This window comes from Cricetulus griseus (assembly GCF_003668045.3).
Source record: "Cricetulus griseus strain 17A/GY chromosome 1 unlocalized genomic scaffold, alternate assembly CriGri-PICRH-1.0 chr1_0, whole genome shotgun sequence".
NCBI lineage: Eukaryota > Metazoa > Chordata > Mammalia > Rodentia > Cricetidae > Cricetulus > Cricetulus griseus.
Window position 1 is genome coordinate 14,266,062 of NW_023276806.1, and position 21,029 is coordinate 14,287,090.

Sequence of the window (21,029 nt, forward strand, 5' to 3'; positions counted from 1 at the left end):
ACTCACTTTTTTCACAGGAACTTGAAAGAATAAGGAAAATCAAGGAATAAACATTAGTTTATTGAGGTGTGCCATGTACCAGAACAGTATGACAAGGTTTTTCACAGAAGTTTTTTTTTTCTTTTATTATGTTATTTGCTTGCTTGCAGCATGGTCTTACTATATAAGGCAGAAGTGCCAGCCACTAAATCCAGCTTCACTCGTTGTTTCATTTGACCTTCAGAAAAATTCCTTTTACAGGTATTACTGTTCTCATTTTACAGGTAACAAAACTGGGACTAAGAGGTTAAAAAAAGTCTCTTACCTCCAAGCTAATTTACAATCTAGTAAGGAAAAAATATGATATATGTCAAAATAGCAAAAGCAATGCCAGTAGCATGCAATAACAACAGTACAAGCAAGTTCAAAGAGAAGAAAATTGTTTCTTTAGGAAGATTTCATGGGTGGTACCACATCTTGGCTGGACTAGCAAGGATAAACGATAATGCTAACAGTTAAAGAGAAATGCACTCCAAGATGCTACGTTTCGACTCTGGCACCCACAGTTCTTCCTCTAGTCTTAGTCAAGCTCTTCATCCTCTCCCCCTATTTAAACCGTACATGACAATATTTATAGTTTTACAAAATTAATTCATAAAAACAGAAAAGCTGATTAGCAAAATAGCCTATAATATGTAACATCTGCTATTTATTGAGGTTTCTTGGGAGTCGGGACACTTACATGAAGCTTTTCCTATAGATTAATTCATTTAGCATTCCCAACATCTCATAATAATTCAGATATTTCAGAAAACACAAAGCTTAAAAGAGAATCACAAAGCCCTAACAAAGACATACGTGACGATTAAGGGACCAGGCCAAGGAGTCAGGTTCACATTGATCTGGCTCCCAAGCCAACTCATAATGACATTGTACAAATGCTTCAAGCAGCATGGCTCTTTATTTAATCAAAAAGAAATCTGAGGTGAAGTATATTAAGGTCTCAAGTTACAAAGGGATTTGGAACATTCAGTATCATTTGAAAGCTCAAACAAACGTGTAGCTATCACGGAAGGTAATAAAAGAAAGTCTCCACTTGATCCCCAGCCATTTTGAAGCATTGTGCTTACAGCATTCCCATCTCAAGAGCGAATATAAAGTCAAAGCTCACCGCCACTCCCACTTCAGTCCAGCTTGCTGTTTGCTTTTTAATTCAAGCCTTTTCATCTGCTCTTTCCTGGTGCTCTTTTCTTCCTCAATTGCTCACCTCTCCCTATACACAGAGCCTGCTGACTTAGTCCTCCAGGGCTAAGTGACCATGGTGGTAGTAGTGATGGTTGTCATGGCAATGATAAATACCCACAACTATGAGGATAACTACACAAACAACCCCAAAGGATGGCTCACTTTAGTAAATACCTGTTGTCTTAGCTGTCTTAGAAAATATAATGAACGTATTTATCATAATCCCCACTGGCATTTAGCAGCTAGATCCTAGAATGAATGCAAAAAGGAAGGTCACCAAGAAATAGGAATATTTCAATTTGCACATGCAAATACTGTGGTCAGGATCCAGATTCCTGAGTGAGGCAGGCACATAAATACCCTCCTTGAGTTGCTACCTCACTTACTATGTGCAGACATGGTGCCAGGTCTGAAGGTCCTTGTCTTCCTCAGCCTGCATCTCTTGCAGGGGGTGAAAAGCTCCATGGTCCATCTGAACAACAATGGATATGAAGGAGTGGTCATTGCAATTAACCCCAGTGTGCCAGAAGATGACCGACTCATCCAAAGCATAAAGGTAAGAAGAGCTTTAACTATGCTTCTAAGCTCTCTCTCTCTCTCTCTCTCTCTCTCTCTCTCTCTCTCTCTCTCTCTCTCTCTCTCTCTCACACACACACACACACACACACACACACACAGTTATACCCTCCCAAAGCCACTTTGACTGAATTGATCACCTCTGCAGCATTATCTAAGAGTATCTGCTTAGCTTTATGTTTTTATTACACATGAAAACTAGTGTTGGATTAGTAACTAGTTAGGTTGGACTTTAGACTTTAGAGCAAGTGGAGAAATGTTCTCATATTTTATCTTAATGATGTTGCTTTTACAAAGTCAATATAGCACATGTATACTTAAATCCTAATAGTTGTTGTCTTAGGCATTTCTGCAGTTGCTCATACATGCTCAGCTTTGGAAAACCTAAAATCCTTACCTATCTTACCTTAAAGAAACCACTACACATTTTTTAAAGTCAATTTGTTTCTAATTTTACTTGTAATAAACGATTTTTAGCATCTAGCATATGTGCTCTACTCTTAGATTCTCTTGGTATCACTAAGATGTGGCTAAGAGCAAGGATTCTAACTCTTATGTAAATGAGAAATTAAGTGATTCATAGTCATAAAATAAATGACAGAACTGAACCCAATCAGTCTTTCATATTTTATTATTACCACTTGGTAAAATTTTGCCTTTTATTATATTTGATGTTAATTTGAAATTTTTACTACATTAATTTTCAGTTATCTCTTCTCTATGTATAGTGTGTTCATTAAAGACAAAGTCAACGTCAAATATAACAATATTCCAAACTTTAAGTTCTCAAGTTATGTATCTGGGGCCTTAAAAATGCAAGATTCAGACATGAGAAAACTTCATCATCTGTGCAAGACATTCTGTGCACAATACATTAACTCCCAGGATCCTAGCGACAACAAAACATATAAAGAATAAATCCAAGTTGCTCAACTTTCCCCTATTCCCTTGAGTACTAACCCAGACCAGCTTTGGCCACTTGCAGAGGTGTCTTTTCTTCTTTATTCTATGTGTATGTATTTGCTCCTTGGGTCACCAGGAGCACTCTGTCCTCTTCACAGGCTAAATCTAGAGAAGTGCTACCCTCAGCCTCTGGGGCATTTGTGATAGCTTTCTAGTGCAGAAAAGCATAAACCGTCTTCAGTTGCTCTCTTCTGCTGGTGGCAATGCATTGCATTCATTGTTGTCCCTCATAATGGTGTTTACCATCCGCATCTGCAGCAGCCCCACCTTCTAATAACATGACAGTAATCTCATGCTCCTTTGTCAAAACTGCACACAAGAGGGGTGCAGCCATTTTGATGAACAGTATTCACTTTCTCACCTTTTCCCAGAAGGATTTTATAATCTTAACCAGATCAACCAGAGCAGCAATATGAGAACAACCAGCTTCCTGGTTATCATTCTTTGGCACTCCAAGTTGAAGCAAGAATTCAGCAATTTCTGCATGTTCAGCGAAGAATGCCCAGTGCAATGCAGATCTGCTGTCCTGGTCGGCTCTAGGAGCCAGGGACATTGGCCATGCTCCTCTTTCTCAGCTCCTCCCTTCTGCTGCAGGCCAGGTTCCTGGCTGCTAACTTAGATTCTTCCCCTCCACTCCATTTCCCAAGCATCTCCCACAGACTTCCAATCCTACTTTCATAACTGACTCAGCATCTTCATTCAGCCCTATTGGCAACCCCCACGGCATCTTCACTCCTATCTCCAACCTACACAGCTGGCCTCAAGAGTGTACAGTTAAAAGCACACATGAAAGGAAACTTACAGATTTAAGAGACTTTGTAAAATATTTTGTTAGAAGGAAAGGAGCTTTTATTTGCTACTGGTTTGTGTACATAACGTTAATGCTAATTTTGTTGCGTGACACTCTTACCACAATGCACTTTTAATTTTCTCAGGAAATGGTAACACAAGCCTCTACTTACCTGTTTGAAGCCAGCAAAGGAAGATTTTATTTCAGGAATGTAAGCATTTTAGTCCCGATGACCTGGAAGTCAAAATCTGAGTACTTAACACCAAAACAAGAATCATATGACAAAGTAGGTGTCACATTCCTCTCCTAGACTGCTTCCTGTGTCTTTTACCGAGGAATAATTGTGTATTTTGGTAAATGCTAATTGCACTGGGAATAAAACTAGTAATATAACTTTGGGGTGTATAAATGAAGTGGTCCTGGTTTGTACGATCTCTTGTTTCTAGCACCCTTGGGATCTGACTGGGTTTGTTCTTCTGCATCTTAGGCAGACGTCATAGTTGCTGAACCTTACCTGAAATATGGAGATGATCCCTACACTCTTCAGTATGGACAGTGTGGAGACAGAGGACAGTACATACATTTTACTCCAAACTTCCTCCTGACTGATAATTTGCCTATGTATGGACCCCGAGGTAGGAATATCTATTTTATACTTATTTCCACTGGGGAAAAGCAAACCACCACCATTATTGGGGATTTCCAAAACTTTTTAAAAAGTAAACATTAAGTAATACCTTCATTTATAAATATGCTGATTATAATAAACCTGTTGTATATACATTTTTGAAAGTTAAATGAGTCATTTGTTGGTTTCATTCCATTTTACCTTTTGGGAGGGAGGGCTAATAAGAAGACTGAGTTCTCCAGCTCAGGTTAACAGATGAACAAGAAATTTAAAGTACGAAGAAATCATACTTAAATTATTTTAGCTACAGTTTTATAGATGACAAACAATCTTCTCTCTCAGGCAGAGTCTTTGTCCATGAGTGGGCCCACCTCCGATGGGGAGTATTTGATGAGTATAACACAGACCGGCCCTTCTACATGTCTGGAAAGAATACTGTTGAAGCCACAAGGTATCACAGTTTGAACTAATCTGACTCTAAACCTTCTGACTTAATGGCTCTTCAGCACTCTGTATTGAATAGTTTGAGTGCAATTATGGGGTTAGATCTACTCAAGCCCTGTGTATGAACTTGTATGATGCTTAATTTGACTTTTAAATTAAAGATAGGAAACACTTAGAATATTGAAGAAGTGTTGAGATCAATAGGAATCAGTGTCTGGAGGAAATAACTCTGTAAGAGAATTTCAGTTAGATCAGGGAGGGTGCTAGAGAAACATCTACTCCTGGCCCCTTTGCTGAGCGGTGTGCAGAGCTGCCCGGAGTCTTGCACACAGACTGAGCTGCTCTCGGCACAGCCTTCTACCGCGACTGTCACACCACAAAACTATCCCTTGTTTAGACAATGCCTATTCAACCTTTAATTATTTCTCCTCTTGATCTTTCTGCTCCTGCCCAGAAGAGAGTTCCCAGATAGCATGCGTGCGCCTCTCTCGGACTTCTAACCAGAGAGCATGTGTGCCTCTCAGACTTCTGCTAACCAGCCTTAGCTGCCCAGTTTTGTTTTCTCCCAATAAAGTTGAATATCATTGAGACTGTGCATTTTGTTTTGATTTTGTAATTCTCTAACAAAGTCAAAACTAAATGAAGGATTGTCAAATGATAAGTACTTAAAACAAGAAACAAATGAATGCATTTCCTTATGATCAGTGATAAAAAGATATATTTTAGTGACAAGAAGGCTCTAAACCCACATTCCCTGAGTCCCTCTACTGTGCCCAGAAACTTCTTAGTCTCACCATGTAAAAGTTAAGCGTCGGGGCCAACCCCAGAGCCACCTCTCTTGAAAGACATTACAACCTTGTGTCCTTGTAATACAAAACTGTGAAATGAACTAAGGTCTTCAGGTATGAACAGGAAGAAATTATACATATAAAGAAGTTTTAGAATTCTTTTTCGTATTCTACCCCAATCTCTGACAGGAATTTGTCAATTATCTTTGTTATTAAACCCAATGGTTGGATGCATGCATTCTTCCAATTCCTCCTTTAGTCTAGCTTACTGGTTTTAAAAATGGAAACTAAACATTACTATTCATTTAAAAGCACAGAAATTTAAGATTTTAAACATGTTTTTGACTTTTCTCTCCTCATCAAAAAAAAAAAAAAAAATCCCCTGTAACTCTTAGCTAAGTTAACCTATAAAGTTAGAAATTACTATCTCATCCCATAAGTACAGAGGAAATAGATTTGTTGAAGTCTATCAGGAAATAATGGATGTTTAAGAGTGTACAGTGGCCAGGTGTTGGTGGCACATGCCTTTAATCTCAGCACTCAGGACTCAGGAGGCAGAGGCCATCCTGGTCTCTAGAGTGAGTGCTAGGATAGGCGCCAAAGCTACACAGAGAAACCCTGTTTCGAAAAAAAAAAAAAAAAAAAAAAACAAATAAAGAGTGTACAGTGAAAATACAGTTTTTACTAAAACCTGTATGTGCAGGTAATCATTGCCCACTTTTGTTCAAATGAAATGTTTGTGCATGACCAAGCAGGGTTATCACTAAGAAAAGGGTTTCAAGACATTGGGCTTTATTGCTGACTTACCCACGTTCAATCTAAAAGAGGGCAGGGGCTTCAAAACTGTGGCTGAGGGCACAGGCCCTGGATTCAACAGCTTGCACCACAAAAGTAATCCAATTCTTTTATCACAGATGCTCCACTGGCATTTCTGGCAGAAACGTGGTCCATGACTGCCAGGGAGGCAGCTGCATAACACGGCAATGCCGGCGTGATTCAAAGACAGGACTGCATGAGCCCAAATGCACGTTTATCCCAAACAAATCCCAGGCTGCCAGGGACTCCATAATGTTCATGCAAAGTCTTGATTCTGTAAGTACTTCCCATATTCCCAGGAAGGAATCCTTACAGAATGCTAAGTGGTGACACTATATGTCTACTATGATACTATGTGATTCCACAAAGAGGAGGAAAATGACTCATCCAGCCCATGTCAGAGTGTGTCTGCATAGTAACCCATGCCTTCTTGCTAACCTGTTCATTATCTTCAGCTGTAGCACTGTAGCCTTCTAGTGAGTCACATGACTTCGTGGAATCCTTCTCCTATTGATGTCCATTGGACTGTATGCTGTTCTCCAATTTTTCTTCTAAGTGGTTATTTGTACCACTCCCAAAGTAATCTACAATGGACCTTTCAGCTAATGTCTAGATTTTCCACTATCTTCTCACTAAAGCTCACTAAACCATTATAAAATTCCAGTACTTGGGAAATCTATGTGTCCTCATTTCCATAGAACATATATAAGAACAAAAGGTCACAAAGATAATGGTTTAAATATATAGTTTAATAGGTATCAACAGATGTGTTAGTCAATGGACTTGTCACAGAAACCCAACCTGTCATTTTCCAGCTGTCACTGAGAGAATACTGCTAAATCTGATACTTAGTTCTCTCCTTTTAAAAACAGAATTAAAATATATTCTTCCCATGGTTACTGCTATGTTTATAAAGTCTAATATAAATAAGTTTAAGCCCAGTGCTTGATTCAAGATGAGTAAGAAAACAAATCTTAAACTTTTTATTTTAAAATGTATAATATGCTTTGAAAATATCTAGTCATCTCTTTCTGTAGTTAATCCCAAACTTTTTTAATTTTTACTTGACACATAATAAATTTATAGGATACACTGTGACATTTCAATAGACAGATATAATGCCTAATGATGAAACAGACATAATGCAATGATTAGCAAATTCATTACCTTAAATTTTATGCTCCTTTTTGTGGTAAGAACATCCAAAATCCTCTTCTCATATTATTTTTAAACACAAATTATCATTAACTAGTCAGCCTACTGTGCTTTTAAACACTAGAATTTATTCTAGTAATCTAACTACAATTTTATTTTAGACTACTAACCAACCTCCTCCCGTGTCCGCCTTCCTCTGATCACCAGTTGTAGATAGCCAACATTCTACTTTTATTATATCAACTTTCTTGGCTTCAGTATAATATTGAGATCACACAGCATTTGTCTTCCCATGCCTCACTTATTTCACTTAGAACAATATTCTCCGGGCTCATTTATATTGAGTAAATAATAGGGCTTTGTTTCTCTTCTATGTGTGAATAATATTCTCTCTCTCTCTCTCTCTCTCTCTCTCTCTCTCTCTCTCTCTCTCTCTCTTTGTGTGTGTGTGTGTGTGTACACAATATATTATTAATCCATTTATCCATTGATGGACATGGGTTGAGTCTACATTTTGAACACTGTGACTAACATGGATGTGTAGCTAACATGGCTGTTGAGTATCTGTGCAATGTATTGATGTCTTTTTTTAGGTATATATCTAGTAGTGAGATTTCTTGGTCATATGGTATTTCCATTTTAGTGTGTTTATAAATTTCCATTCTATTTTTCCTAATAAATATGTGCTAACTTACATTCCCACCAAGCATGAACATTCTCTTTTCAAGCACCCTCTCCAGTATTTTCTTCCTGTCTTCTTTATTACAACTACCTGGCTGGAGTGAGGTTATCATTGTGGCTTTCATTTGCACTTATGTGATGGTTGGTGATGATGAACACTTTGTCATTGCATGTATTTCTTGAGATATGTCTATTTGGATCATCTGACCATTTTTAATCATGTTATTTCTGGGAGATTTTTGCCACTGAATTCTTTGAGCTCCTCAAAAATTCATAAATCTTTTGTTGTAGAATGTTTGCAATTGTTTTCTGGCTATTTCCTTTGCAGCACTATCCTATCTTAACTCATAGAAACATTACATTTACATAGTAAAAGTTGGTACAAATGTAAAAATATCTTAGATAAGAAAGTATTTAAAAAACAAATCAAAATTACATCTCTAAATTATAAGACCAGCTTAATTAAAATAAGCTATTTTTCATATACTAACTTGCTAGCAACAAATACTACCACAGGTATGGGTTTCTGGTAGAATTAAAAATTGTGGCACCTAGGCAATAATGAAAGTTCAAGTAAAATTATAGACTTGAAGTTTTCTTCTAAAATTTGTAAATAAACCCAAGTTTTAAGTAGACCTCCTTTCAGGAAATATCTGACACATGACTAAGGATAGTTCACTTTAACTGGCTGAGCCTAGATCAGCAAAGAATTCAGCTCCCAAACAGACAAGAAATCCCCCAACACAGAGGATAATCAGAAGACTCAACTGCCTATTCCAAATCCCACACTGCCAAGGCATTTGACTATCAAGACTTAACTCCTGCTGCCTGTGTGGGACACCAACAGTAAGGAAGTCACCTATACACCTGAAGCATGCAGGGAAGCTAATTACACAAGACAATAGTTCAGAAAAAATACTGTATTTTAACCATGTGTCTTATCTAACATAGGACTAGTTTCTAATTATCATGTTATAGATTAAATATATATATTACATACCGAACCCAAACCATAAGCTCAAACTCAGGGCATACATGACATGAAATACTGAATATTCTCTTCCATACATTCTTTCCCTTAACATTATTCTCTCTATTTCAAGCTCAGCACTGTGTTAGGAGCTGACATCAAGTAAATAATTAAAAATAAATGTTTCTAATGAAGTAATTTAAAGAGAACAGTAGAAGTACTAAGGAAAATTGAAAACAGAGCAGGAAGGTTATGAAGCAGTGTTATTGTAAAGGTCAGAATATGGCTTCTGAATGAATGGGTGTTTAGCTGGGGTTTGAAAATGAGTATGAATTTGGGAAAATTGTAAGAGGGGGAGAATTCTATGCAGTGAAACAGACTGACAAAAAGTAGAGCAAGGCAGAGTTGCTACACGCAACTGCACAAGTTGAGAACTATCTAAATAGTTCTCATAATTTATGTAAATAGTTTTCATAAATTTATGTCGCAGTCACTGAAAGTTCTAATACTCATTAGAATGATTTTAGGAAGACGGGAACTTGTGATAGAATTTCTTTTCCCTAATTTATACAAATTATATAAATTTGGGGTGGATGGGAGTTCAGGTGAAAGTTTCTGGCATAGTCCAGAGACAGAAAGAATTCTATTAGAAGCAGGAATGCTTGCTGAGCAGAAGGCGGGAAATGGGGCCGAGCTTACAAAATTTTGAGATCCTCAAAAGTTTAGATGAGGAAACAAGAAGCTAATGTTATCACACGAGCAGCCGCCATTCGTCACTGACAACTTTAAAATCTCCCAAAAGCATTAGCTGTATGTAGTGTTAGCATTAATCACTTCCACTCCAAGCATGTGAAATGGATGTCCAAACATCTGATCGTGAAGTGATTCTTGTCAGGAGACAAATCCTGTTCAGGATGCATGAGACAGCTAACTTCATATTGGAAAAGAAGGATGTCCCTATGAGTATCATGTTTGAATTGATATTTTTTTCAGGTGGTTGAATTTTGTACAGAAAAAACCCACAATACAGAAGCCCCAAACCTACAAAACAAAATGTGTAATCGCAGAAGCACATGGGACGTAATCAAGGAGTCTGCTGATTTTCAGAAGGCCTCTCCCATGACAGGAAGAGAAGCACCGCCTCCACCTACGTTTTCATTGCTCAAGTCCAAGCAGCGGGTAGTCTGCTTGGTGCTGGATAAATCTGGAAGCATGGACGCAGTAAGACACCTTTTACTGGATTTCTTTTTTTGTTTTGTTTTGTTTTGTTTTGTTTTGTTTTGTTTTGTTTTTGCTTTTGCTTTTCAAGACAGGGTTTCTCTGTGGCTTTGGAGGCTGTCCTGGAACTAGCTCTTGTATTAAGTATTTAAGTTAAACATAGAAATATAATTTTATTTTATTTTAGTTCTAATAAACTAACACACATATGTTTATGCCAATGAAACATTGAGATGAAAATGATAGTTAGAGGAAGGGAGAGATAGCTCAGCACTTAAGAGCACTGACTGCTCTTGCAGAGGACCTGGGTTCAATTCCCAGCACCCACATGATGGCTCACAACTGTCTGTAATTCTAGTTCCAGGGGACATGGCAAAACACCAAGGTACATAAAATACAAAAGGAAAGAAGGAAGGAAGGAAGGAAGGAAGGAAGGAAGGAAGGAAGGAAGGAAGGAAGGAAGGAAGGAAGGAAATGATTGTTAGAGGCAGGTTATAAGATTATGGATAACTTTTATCTCATAACCTTTAGTTCTAACTAGAAAAATTTAATTGCACACACACAGAAAAATGAAGTCAGGTGAAATGGTGCCTGCTTATAATCTTGGCTCCTCAGGAGGCTGAGACAGGAAGATCACTTATGATCATTGGTTTCAGGTCAATCAGGGCAGCATAGCAAGATACCATCTCAAAAAAAAAAGGGCAAGGAAAGGAAAAAATAGAATTTATCCATAATTTTACCATTAAACATACCTCTCCATTATTTTCTTATTCTTAATATTTATCTTTTCTTCAAAATGTAATTGTATTTTGTATCATCTTTTAACCTGATCTTTTGCATAATGTGCCTTAAAAACTCACCACATAAAAAAGGACTCTGTGAAACATTTTAATAATTATGTCCTATCTGAAAGGTTCAGGCATTATTCTGGCCTGCTTCTGTTACCTGTCGGAATCCGCTCAGGTAGTACCCAGGTCATCCCAGGGTTCCATGGGAACTAAGTCTACATGCAGGTGCAAAGGACCCATTTAAAAGACAGACCCCTGCCCATTTACGCTCTCTCCTCCTCTGCTCTTCTCTTCTCCCACCTATGCGTGCTCTCTCTCTCTAAGGCAACCGGCCATGGCCATCAGCCATTAACCCTGTTTCTCTTCTTTCTTAGTCTCTCTACTCTGCCGGGCCTATAATAAACTGGTTAACATGTCTAATAGAGAGTCTCATGTCTCATCTTGTGCTCTTCTCCTTCTTTTTTTATTTCTAATTTAAGCAGAAGAATAACAATATTTACCATATTTACAGAAGGAAGCAGCAAGCACAGGCTTACATGGGTCTGCAGCGAGTCTTCTGTGAATATATTATAGCTATTCAGTGAATATTTTATGGGACTCCTGAGTGTGAGGATGAGGAGGCCCCTGTCACTTGTACCTGCTCTTGGACTCTGTCCCTCCTGTTGGATTACCACTTCAATATGAAAGCTTTTCCTTAATCATATTATATTTTGTTTTGTCATGTTCAGTTGTTATCTCTTAAAAGCCTGTTCTTTTCTAATGAGAGACAGAAAGGTAGTGGATCCTGATCCAGACCCCAGGAACATGGGTTTCAGTGAGGAAACCTTGGAAATCTACGGGACCTCTGTAGTAGATCAGTACTTATCCCTAGCATAGGTGTGGACTTTGGGAGCCCATTCCATATAGAGGGTTACTCCCTGAGCCAAGACACACAGGGGTGGGCCTAGGCCCTATCCCAAAGGAAACGATAGACTCTGATGACACCTTATGGAAGGCCTCACCCTCCCTGGGGAGCAGAAAGGGTATGTGATAGGTAGGGTATTAGTGGGGGGGGCAGGGAAGGAGGGGAGGGAGTGGGAACTGGGATTGACAGGTAAAACAATCTTGTTTCTAATTTAAATAAAAAATAAAAATAAAGATATATATAAAAAAAGAAAGGCAGTGGATCCAGAGGCAAGGGGAGGTGGGGACGAACTGGGAGGAGCAGAGGGAGGGAAACTCTAACCAGGATATAGTACATAGGAAAATAATCAATTTTAAATAAAAGACAGGTGGAAAAAAGAAAAATGTCACATTTAATAATGATGTCATATGTACATGCCATAATTTAATAATTCTCTATAGTTGGACATCTTTGACATTTTTCTACTTGGTATTTATTGAAACATTCATTTAAAAAATATTTCATTCAGAGAAATAGATTGTTAGTCAAAAAGGTAAGAGTTTTACAACTATAATAGCTAGTGGTTTAAGGATTATTTATTTTTATTTTATGTGTACAAATGTGTTGCCTGCATGTGTCCCTGGGAACCACTTGTAGGTCTTGTGCCTACAAAGGACAAAAGAGGACATCAGATCCTCTGGAAGTGGAGGCCCAGACAGTGTTAGCCACATCTGGGGTCTGGGAACTGAACCCAAATCCTCTGCAAGAACAGAAAGGATTCTTTGATTGCTTGGTTTCTGTTTGTTTGTTTGTTTGTTTGTTTGTTTTTACCTCCCAACCAAAGTTTCTCCTCCCCCCCCCCACCATTCACTCCTTCTCCTCTGTTTCTTTTCAGATACAGGTAGGAATTCTTAACCACTGAGCTGTCAAACCTCTAACCCTCCTGACTGATTTTTTTTTCTTAGACTTTATTTTTTAATGAAATGAAAAAGCTAAACTTTAAAATCCACCAATGAATTATTATCAAGATCTATGGCCCTTGGGGATTCTTGTCTTTCACCCATCTGACCATGTTTTAAGAGACTCCAGAGTTGTTATGTATGTATATATGTAATGCATATATATATATATTTTTTTTTTCTCTTACAGGGAAACCCTGTCACTCGTCTTACCAAAATGAACCAAGCAGCAGAGCTGTACTTAATTCAAATTATTGAAAAGGAATCCTTGGTCGGCATGGTCACATTTGACAGCAGTGCGACAATTCAGAATAATCTAATAAGAATGGTCAATGAGAGCTCCCATCTAGAGATCAGCACAAAGCTGCCTCAGAAAGCTGATGGGGGAACTTCAATTTGCAGGGGACTCAGAGGAGGATTCAAGGTTAAAACAGAAAATTAATCACTATCACCTGCCGATGGCTACTTTTAACTTTCAGCAAGGACCATGAGTTCCTGGGCTCCTCATTTAATAACATTCTGATCAAAACAAATCATCTGCAAAAAGAAAACAACAGCCTTTTGGCTCTCTGGGTCCCCTCTGTGTCCTGCTGTCACCTGATGTAAAGTGGAAGAGCTAAGTGGCACTGGGGAGTGGCCATGGGAGGGGAAAATCAGTAACCCAGTAGTTATCAAGATCTTACTGGGGAGTCTCCTGGCACCCCAATTGCCTGCATTTCTGAACAGGAAATAGCACCATTGGGGAAAGTGTGAAAGAGGGAACACTGGAAACATTTCATGTTGTGAGTAAGGAAATCCCTGTCTCATCAAATTAAGTGTTCCTCAGGCAGCAAACGACCAAGCACAAAGAACAAGGGTGGAAGTTTAAAGATGCTAAAATTGTAAAGTAAAAGTTAGGAACACTGTTGAGAACTGTAGCCAACTGTATATTAATAAATCTTCATATTCATGTATTCAGACCAAAGCTAGCCTCCACTTAAGGGCATTTACCATCAAATGTTAAATAACGCAACAGCAAGCCACTTCCTTCACTAATCTCCTTGTCTCAGAGTGGTCGCTGCCACTCAGAACAGGTTGGCTCTAAACTCAAGTGATCCCAGATGCTCTCAATGTTTTTGCAGTAACTCAACCCAAAAAGTCAGTTTTCTCAACTCAGGTCTGAAGGCACAACTTGGCACCAGCTTTCCCTGGGGAGCCCATCCGGCCATCCCCACTCTCCCAGCTGAGCTCCCACAATGGAGCCTTCCAGACTGACTGGGTTACTTGCCTATCCCCAAGTACTTCCTAGGATGACAATAACGGCGGCTACTATTTACTCATTACATATTAGGACTTCTGTGACTCATGCTTGCAGCTGTGAGTAGTGGGAGTACACACTTAGAAAACGAGGCGAATGAAGACCCCAGATTTCAAAACCTATATATAACACTTAGCTCTATATGCCACTCAGCTTGTACTCACAATGCAAAAGTTCCCCTTTGCTCACTCTTGAGACAGAAGCCTAAGGACTCCTTAAGGACTAAAACACAGTTTATTCTTACTTTTCATTTATTCAGAATCATTTTTCTGTGATTAGTAACGTGGCTTTTCCCACTCAGGCAATCACCTCCAGTAACCAGAGAACTTCGGGCTCTGAGATCGTGTTGCTGACAGATGGGGAAGATGGGCAAATAGGTTCATGCTTTGAGGAGGTCAGACACAGTGGTGCCATCATCCACACCATCGCCCTGGGGCCTGATGCTGACAGGGAACTGAAGACTCTGTCAACCATGACAGGTACAACTTCAGAGCAGAGTTTGGACAGACAATCATCTGTAGTCTGTCCTGCCGCCCAGTTCTTTCTCCATAAACGGAAAACTGCTCAGAAAATTCCCTGTCTCAAATTCAGTCTTGGCTTCTTCACACTGAGGTTTTTTCTCCCCTCGGCTCTTCCACTTGCGAACTTCTCATTTATTCACTATCTGTTGTCTTCATTCGTTCCTCTAGTTTCAACCAACACCAACAATCAGAACAATGCTCATTGCTCTATGGTTTCTCAGCTGCACCAGAAACTATTTCTCAGTTTAAAAACACAATCAACCACACAGAAAATGTTTGGGCATCCCAGTTTTATGGAAGAGCAAATGGAAATCTAGAGGATATAAATAATTTGCCTAACAGTCCTGACTTCCCATTCAGAACTCATTCCATCAGGGGGTGTTTCTGTCAGGTACTAAGGCAGCCTAAGCCTGTGTGGGCAACTTCAGTAACATCCCAGATGGGCTTCCTGACATTTATCAGTTCCATAAGTATGTAATGAATGTCATGTTTTAGGCAATCATTTCTCCTCTGTAACCCATTCTTCTCTAGCTTCTTACATGCATGTAATCGCCCTCTTCCTTTAATGTCTCCGTTATCTATTTTCATCAATTTTTATTCCCTTCTAAACAGTCAATATTTAATTATCACTGATGCGGTTTTGATCCAACTAGAAAATAAGCCGTTACCTTCTAAGAACTGGCTTAAATTTCACTTCCGTATTGTTACATTGTGTTCAGGCTTCACTAAAATAGCAAGCCCTTCCTTTTGGTGACTGATAGTCAATCAAAAACAATTTTAACTCCTTAATTTCCCCTTTGTTCTTATTGCACTTATTTTGAGAAAGGTTTAAGTAATTTTAGAATTCTACTAGAGACACTGCAATGCTGAGGAAAGTATAACTAAATGTCTTAAATAGATTGCTAAATAAATCAATGACAGCACAAAGTAAATGGGGTTTTCCCTCTTAAAATCCCCCTTTAGGAGGGCTTCACTTTTATGCCGGTAAAGACATAAATGGCCTTATTGATGCTTTCAGTGGGATTTCATCTAGAAGTGGCGACATCTCTCAGCAGGCTCTGCAGGTCAGCAAACCCCTTTGTCTGCTCACTGTTGCAATAAGCTCCCATTATCCTAATTGTTAACTTCTCTCTAACAAATAACTCTCCCTTAAAAGTTGTTCTGTGGTATAGAGGAAGCATTTCCCTACTGAATTTAGTTTCCTGTGGCTTACACACACCTCATCTCCTGCAGCCTTTTATTCTTTATCATATTATTTGTACTCTTTATAATTTTTATAAATTTTAATTTAATAATTTATTCCTTACCTATTATTTTACTGAAAAAATCTTTAGTTGTTTTAATTGAAATATTTTTAGGAATCCAAAAATTACACTGAACAAACTACACTTTCAAATATGGGTTTTTGCATGTCTATTTTTTTATTTCTGTAACAGTTGGAGAGCAAAGCCTTGAATATTACAGGGAAGGGATTGGTAAAGGGTACAGTGCTGGTGGATAGTACTGTTGGCAATGATACCTTCTTTGTTGTCACCTGGATGACACAAAAGCCAGAAATTACTCTTCAAAATCCTAAAGGAAAAAAATACACTACCTCAGATTTCCAAGACGATAAGCTGAATATCCGCTCTATTCGACTTCGAATACCAGGCATTGCAGAAGTAAGTCTACTCTTTGGTTTCTATCAATTAATCAATTTATGTTAGAAAATAAAGGCCTCTTCTATTTTCTCAGTACTAAAAATGTAACAGATAATTCATCTTAAAATCAGCTTAATAGAACACATAAGAATTCATACCCATGTTATTAGTTGATAATCAGATATTAAAATCATTATTTAGTCTGGGACAGTATCAGAGTAGGACCCTACTATGGCTTGCCATCATCAGAGAAGTAATTATTCTTCTTCTTTTTACATTTCTGGGAAATCATATATCCTAAGCACAGAGTAAGAAAATGCTATCAAATCTCTTAAAATATATTTTTCCCAGACAGGTACTTGGACTTACAGCCTTTCAAATAAGAACGCCAGATCTCAGTTGCTGACGCTGACAGTGACCACTAGAGCAAGAAGTCCTACCATGCTCCCAGTAATAGCAACTGCTCACATGAGTCACAACACAGCACAGTACCCCAGCCCAATGATTGTTTATGCACGAGTCAGCCAGGGGTTCTTGCCTGTTCTGGGAGCCAATGTCACGGCTGTTATAGAAGCTGAAGACGGACATAGAGTCACACTGGAGCTCTGGGACAACGGGGCAGGTAATGGGAGCCTGCATCAACACCACTGAACTTAACGTTCCCTCGCTGAACTCTCTACCTCAATACTTCCTCTGTATGCTTAAGAACTGTATTCCAAAGTGAATGTGTTGGTTGCTACATGTTAACCCTCTGCACAGCTCTAAGAACCATTGCCGTCTTTAAAGTTCATGAGCAACGTTACTTTCACCAGGGAAGGAACGTGAGGACAATCTTTCTCCATCCCCACTGTCAGTGTTTTAATGCACTTTATTTTCTTTATATTTTGTTATTTTGATAAGTTTCTTGTATGAAGAAAGGCAATCATTAGTCAAACGTGTACCACAAAAGGACTGAGCACCTACTATGAGTTGCTCCAAAACCACAGGGCTTATGACCAAGCCAAGCTTCAAAGCAAAGTGGTGTGACCCTAGAATTCATGCAGTTGAAACTGGGCCACTTTATCTGTGAAATCACTGACATCACCTGTCCTCACAGTCACAGCTGTCATTTTTCTTACTAGATGACTAATTCTTACATTTCAATGCCAAGGTGCTGATACACTCAAAAATGATGGCATCTACTCAAGATATTTTACAGAGTACCATGGGAATGGGAGATACAGCTTAAAAGTCAATGCCCAGTCAAGAAAAAACACCACTAAACTAAATTTAAAACAACCAAACAAGTCTCTCTATGTGCCTGGCTACATCGAAAATGGTAAGTAACATTGAAACAGAAATATGTATGGTTTAGCTCTAATGAATACATCAAACATCAAAAACATAATAGACTACAGAAAATCTAGGCATATAATTCCTTGTAATCATCTGAATGTATCAAAATCAAATTCAGGTCAGTGGATCCCTAGACTATATTTCTGCACACATTGTTAATACCCCCTCCAGTCATTCTGTTTACGTTTATAAATCTCACTCAGCATCTTCTATGATGCAGTCTCTGTGCTAGATGCCGAAGCTGTAAATGTGGACAAAACACAACTCATGTCCTCAAAAGATTTACAAGCCAGTATTAGAGAGACGTTAAAACATAGTGTTCTCTTGTCTATTTAAAAATGATGTTAATAGCCGGGCATTGGTGGTGCATGCCTTTAATCCCAGCACTCGGGAGGCAGAGGCAGGTGGATGTCTGTGAGTTCGAGACCAGCCCTGGTCTACAAGAGCTACTTCCAGGACAGCCTCCAAAGCCACAGAGAAACCAAAAAATAAAAAAATAAATAAATATGATGTTAAAACAAGCTCTTCTGTCACTAATCGTCACTTTTCAGTATCTGCTGTTAATTGACATTAGCACTGAATAGATGCAGGATCAGCCTACAAGAACCGACATGAAAACATAAAAAGTTACTTTTTTTATGGGGATGTAGATCAAATTATACTGAATCCACCCAGACCTGAGGTTCCAGAAGCCACAGAAGCTTCAGTGAAAGACTTCAACAGGCTAACCTCTGGAGAGTCATTTACCGTGTCGGGCGCGCCTACTGGTGGTGACCACGCTCATGTGTTCCCACCCAGTAAAGTCACCGATCTGGAGGCTGAGTTTAAAGGAGATTACATTCACCTGACATGGACAGCCCCTGGCAAGGTCCTCGACAAAGGAAGAGGTAAGTTTGATATTGAGTTTTAAAATGTTCTAAAAGAAAGCCCACTATCTTTTATTTGCTAAAACTTCTCCAAAGTCTTATTTATGGGTAACATTTATGGAATGGCTACAATAGTCCTTTCATCCTTCACCTACTATGAAATATAAAAACTTAAAGCACAACAGAAACAAGTTGACCCAAATTATCTGTGCTCAAATAATTGAAATTCCAATCCAGTTTTTTTTCAAATACTTCTATCAAATTGTCTCTCTCAATTTGGACTATTTTTAAATTAAATGAGAAGACTAAGTAACACCATTCTGTTGGGTTCTATTATTGTAAACAAGGGTAATTTTCTAAACATTTCTGTCTTTCCTCAATTTTACTCACTTACTGTCTGGTTTCAAGCACTATTGGGTTCTCTGGAACCAAGTCTAATCTTAGAAATCAATTAAGTAAAAAATACACGTAGGTAAACCGATAACTCCAGATAAATAGATGATAGATAGATAGATAGAGATGATACATGGTTAGAGATAGATTAGAATAATAGAAATAGACTATAGATATAGAGATAAATGATAGTTGGATAGATATAGGTATGTTAGAATGATTGAAATAGATAGATAGATAGATAGATAGATAGATAGATGATAGATGGATGATACAGATAGATTAGAGTATTAGAAATAGATGATAGACAATAGAGAAATAGATAATAGATAGATAGATATAGATAGATAGATAGATAGATAGATACAGATGATACATGGTTAGAGATAGATTAGAATAATAGAAATAGACTATAAATGACAGAGATAGATCATAGATGGATGATACAGATAGATTAGAATAATGGAAATAGATGATAGACAATAGAGAAATAGATGATTGATTGATAGATAGATAGATAGATAGATAGATAGATAGATAGATGTGATAGATGATACATAGAGATAGATTATGATAGAGATAGATAGATAGATAGATAGATAGATAGATAGATAGATAGATCCACCTAAATTAAAAACAAGGTTTGTATGAAGAATGGTTGAATGTATAAGACTTATTAATGGAGAAACTAAATGTTAATCAAACTTAACTAGTGTTTGAAAAAATCCAAGTTAATTACCATATATTTTAAGTATCTCTTACATTGCCAAAAAACATAAAAAATAAATTATGAATACCAAGTAAAGGCTACAAATATTTTATTCTCACAATCCATAAGCTATTTTATGTCCATTTCTCTGTTAGATTTCCCAAATCAGTGTGGAATTCACTGCTCCTGCGGACATCCCCCTTTCCCTTCCAGCAGCTAACATTGCAGTCACCCATTAATTGCTCAATTGTCCTAAACACTTTTCATGCTTCATCGTTTACAAATCTCACTTCAGAATATCGGCAGTCAAAAACTTTTTGTTAAATTAGTCAAATGACTAGGCCTCTTTTTAAAACAGAGATGAGAAAGATGACAGTAATAGAATTAAGGTGTCGGTCAGGGTGAGACTAGGTCCCGAGCACGTGTGGAATCAGTGCTCATCCAGTTCTGTGCCCTTGGACTCACCCTCAGCTGTTTTCCTCTGACTGTCACTGAGGGCCCCACCCCAACCCTGGAGTGTTATCTTAATAAAAAGTCACAGAAGATACTCTCGGTCTTCACTGTACATAAATATTGTGTGTTCCTTGTTACAATTTAAAACTGAGTTCAGCTCTTTCAACAAAGAATCCTGGATTCTGGCTAGAGGCTGGTATTGATGAGGCTGAATTAGCTTTTCTGTGACTTTGTGACTGGACATTTTTTAAAAACAAATGTTCATATACTGTCTTTAAAGTCAGTGAGACAGGATAACCAGACACAAACTGTACCGGGCTCTCCACCACTGAAGCTCCTCATGATGCTCTGGTAACCCCTACGCAGGCGCAGTGTGTGCAGAGACCCGTCCTCACTCTAATGAACACGTGTCTGTCTCTTTTCCAGCACATAGATATGTCATCAGAATGAGTCGGCATTCTCAAGATCTCCAAGAAGATTTTCACAATGCTACTTTAGTGAATACTTCTAGTCTGGTACCTAAAGAGGCTGGGTCAAAAGAAAACTTTGAATTCAAACCAGAAACTTTGAAAATAGAAAATGGTACCAAGCTCTACATTGCAGTTCAGGCCACCAATAAAATCAACCTCACTTCAGCGATCTCCAACATCGCACAGGCTGTCAGGTTTATTCCTCCACAGGAACCCAACATCCCTGATTTGGGTACAAAAATGCTCTCACCCAGTTTGACAGTTTTTGTATTTGTTGCAACTTTACTTATATTTTAAACTAGAAATTGTAGTAGAACTAAAAATATCAATGTTATTTAGAATTAATTTACTATCCTCATTGTCTACTATACAAATCTTGTAACATAAAAGTGAATGTTGTAAATTTTTTATTTGTGTCAATTAAAATCAATTAAGTTGTTATATATAAACCAGAGTATTTCC

General features: G+C 38.1%; 1 protein-coding gene and 1 pseudogene across 1 annotated transcript; one reads left to right on the forward strand and one right to left on the reverse strand.

Annotated features, from left to right (window-relative positions):
• The first annotated feature begins 1,621 nt into the window (after positions 1-1,621).
• Positions 1,622-20,864, forward strand: LOC100766670 (calcium-activated chloride channel regulator 3A-1). Its single transcript, XM_027395892.1, has 14 exons — positions 1,622-1,780; positions 3,699-3,839; positions 4,041-4,188; positions 4,524-4,632; positions 6,328-6,505; positions 10,029-10,256; positions 13,074-13,307; positions 14,482-14,659; positions 15,665-15,765; positions 16,138-16,362; positions 16,693-16,963; positions 17,492-17,659; positions 18,327-18,563; positions 20,524-20,864. The coding sequence occupies exons 1-14, from the start codon at positions 1,622-1,624 to the stop codon at positions 20,862-20,864; spliced, it is 2,718 nt and encodes a 905-aa protein (XP_027251693.1).
• On the reverse strand, positions 2,756-3,316 carry LOC113831879 (annotated as a pseudogene).
• Positions 20,865-21,029: the final 165 nt, after the last annotated feature.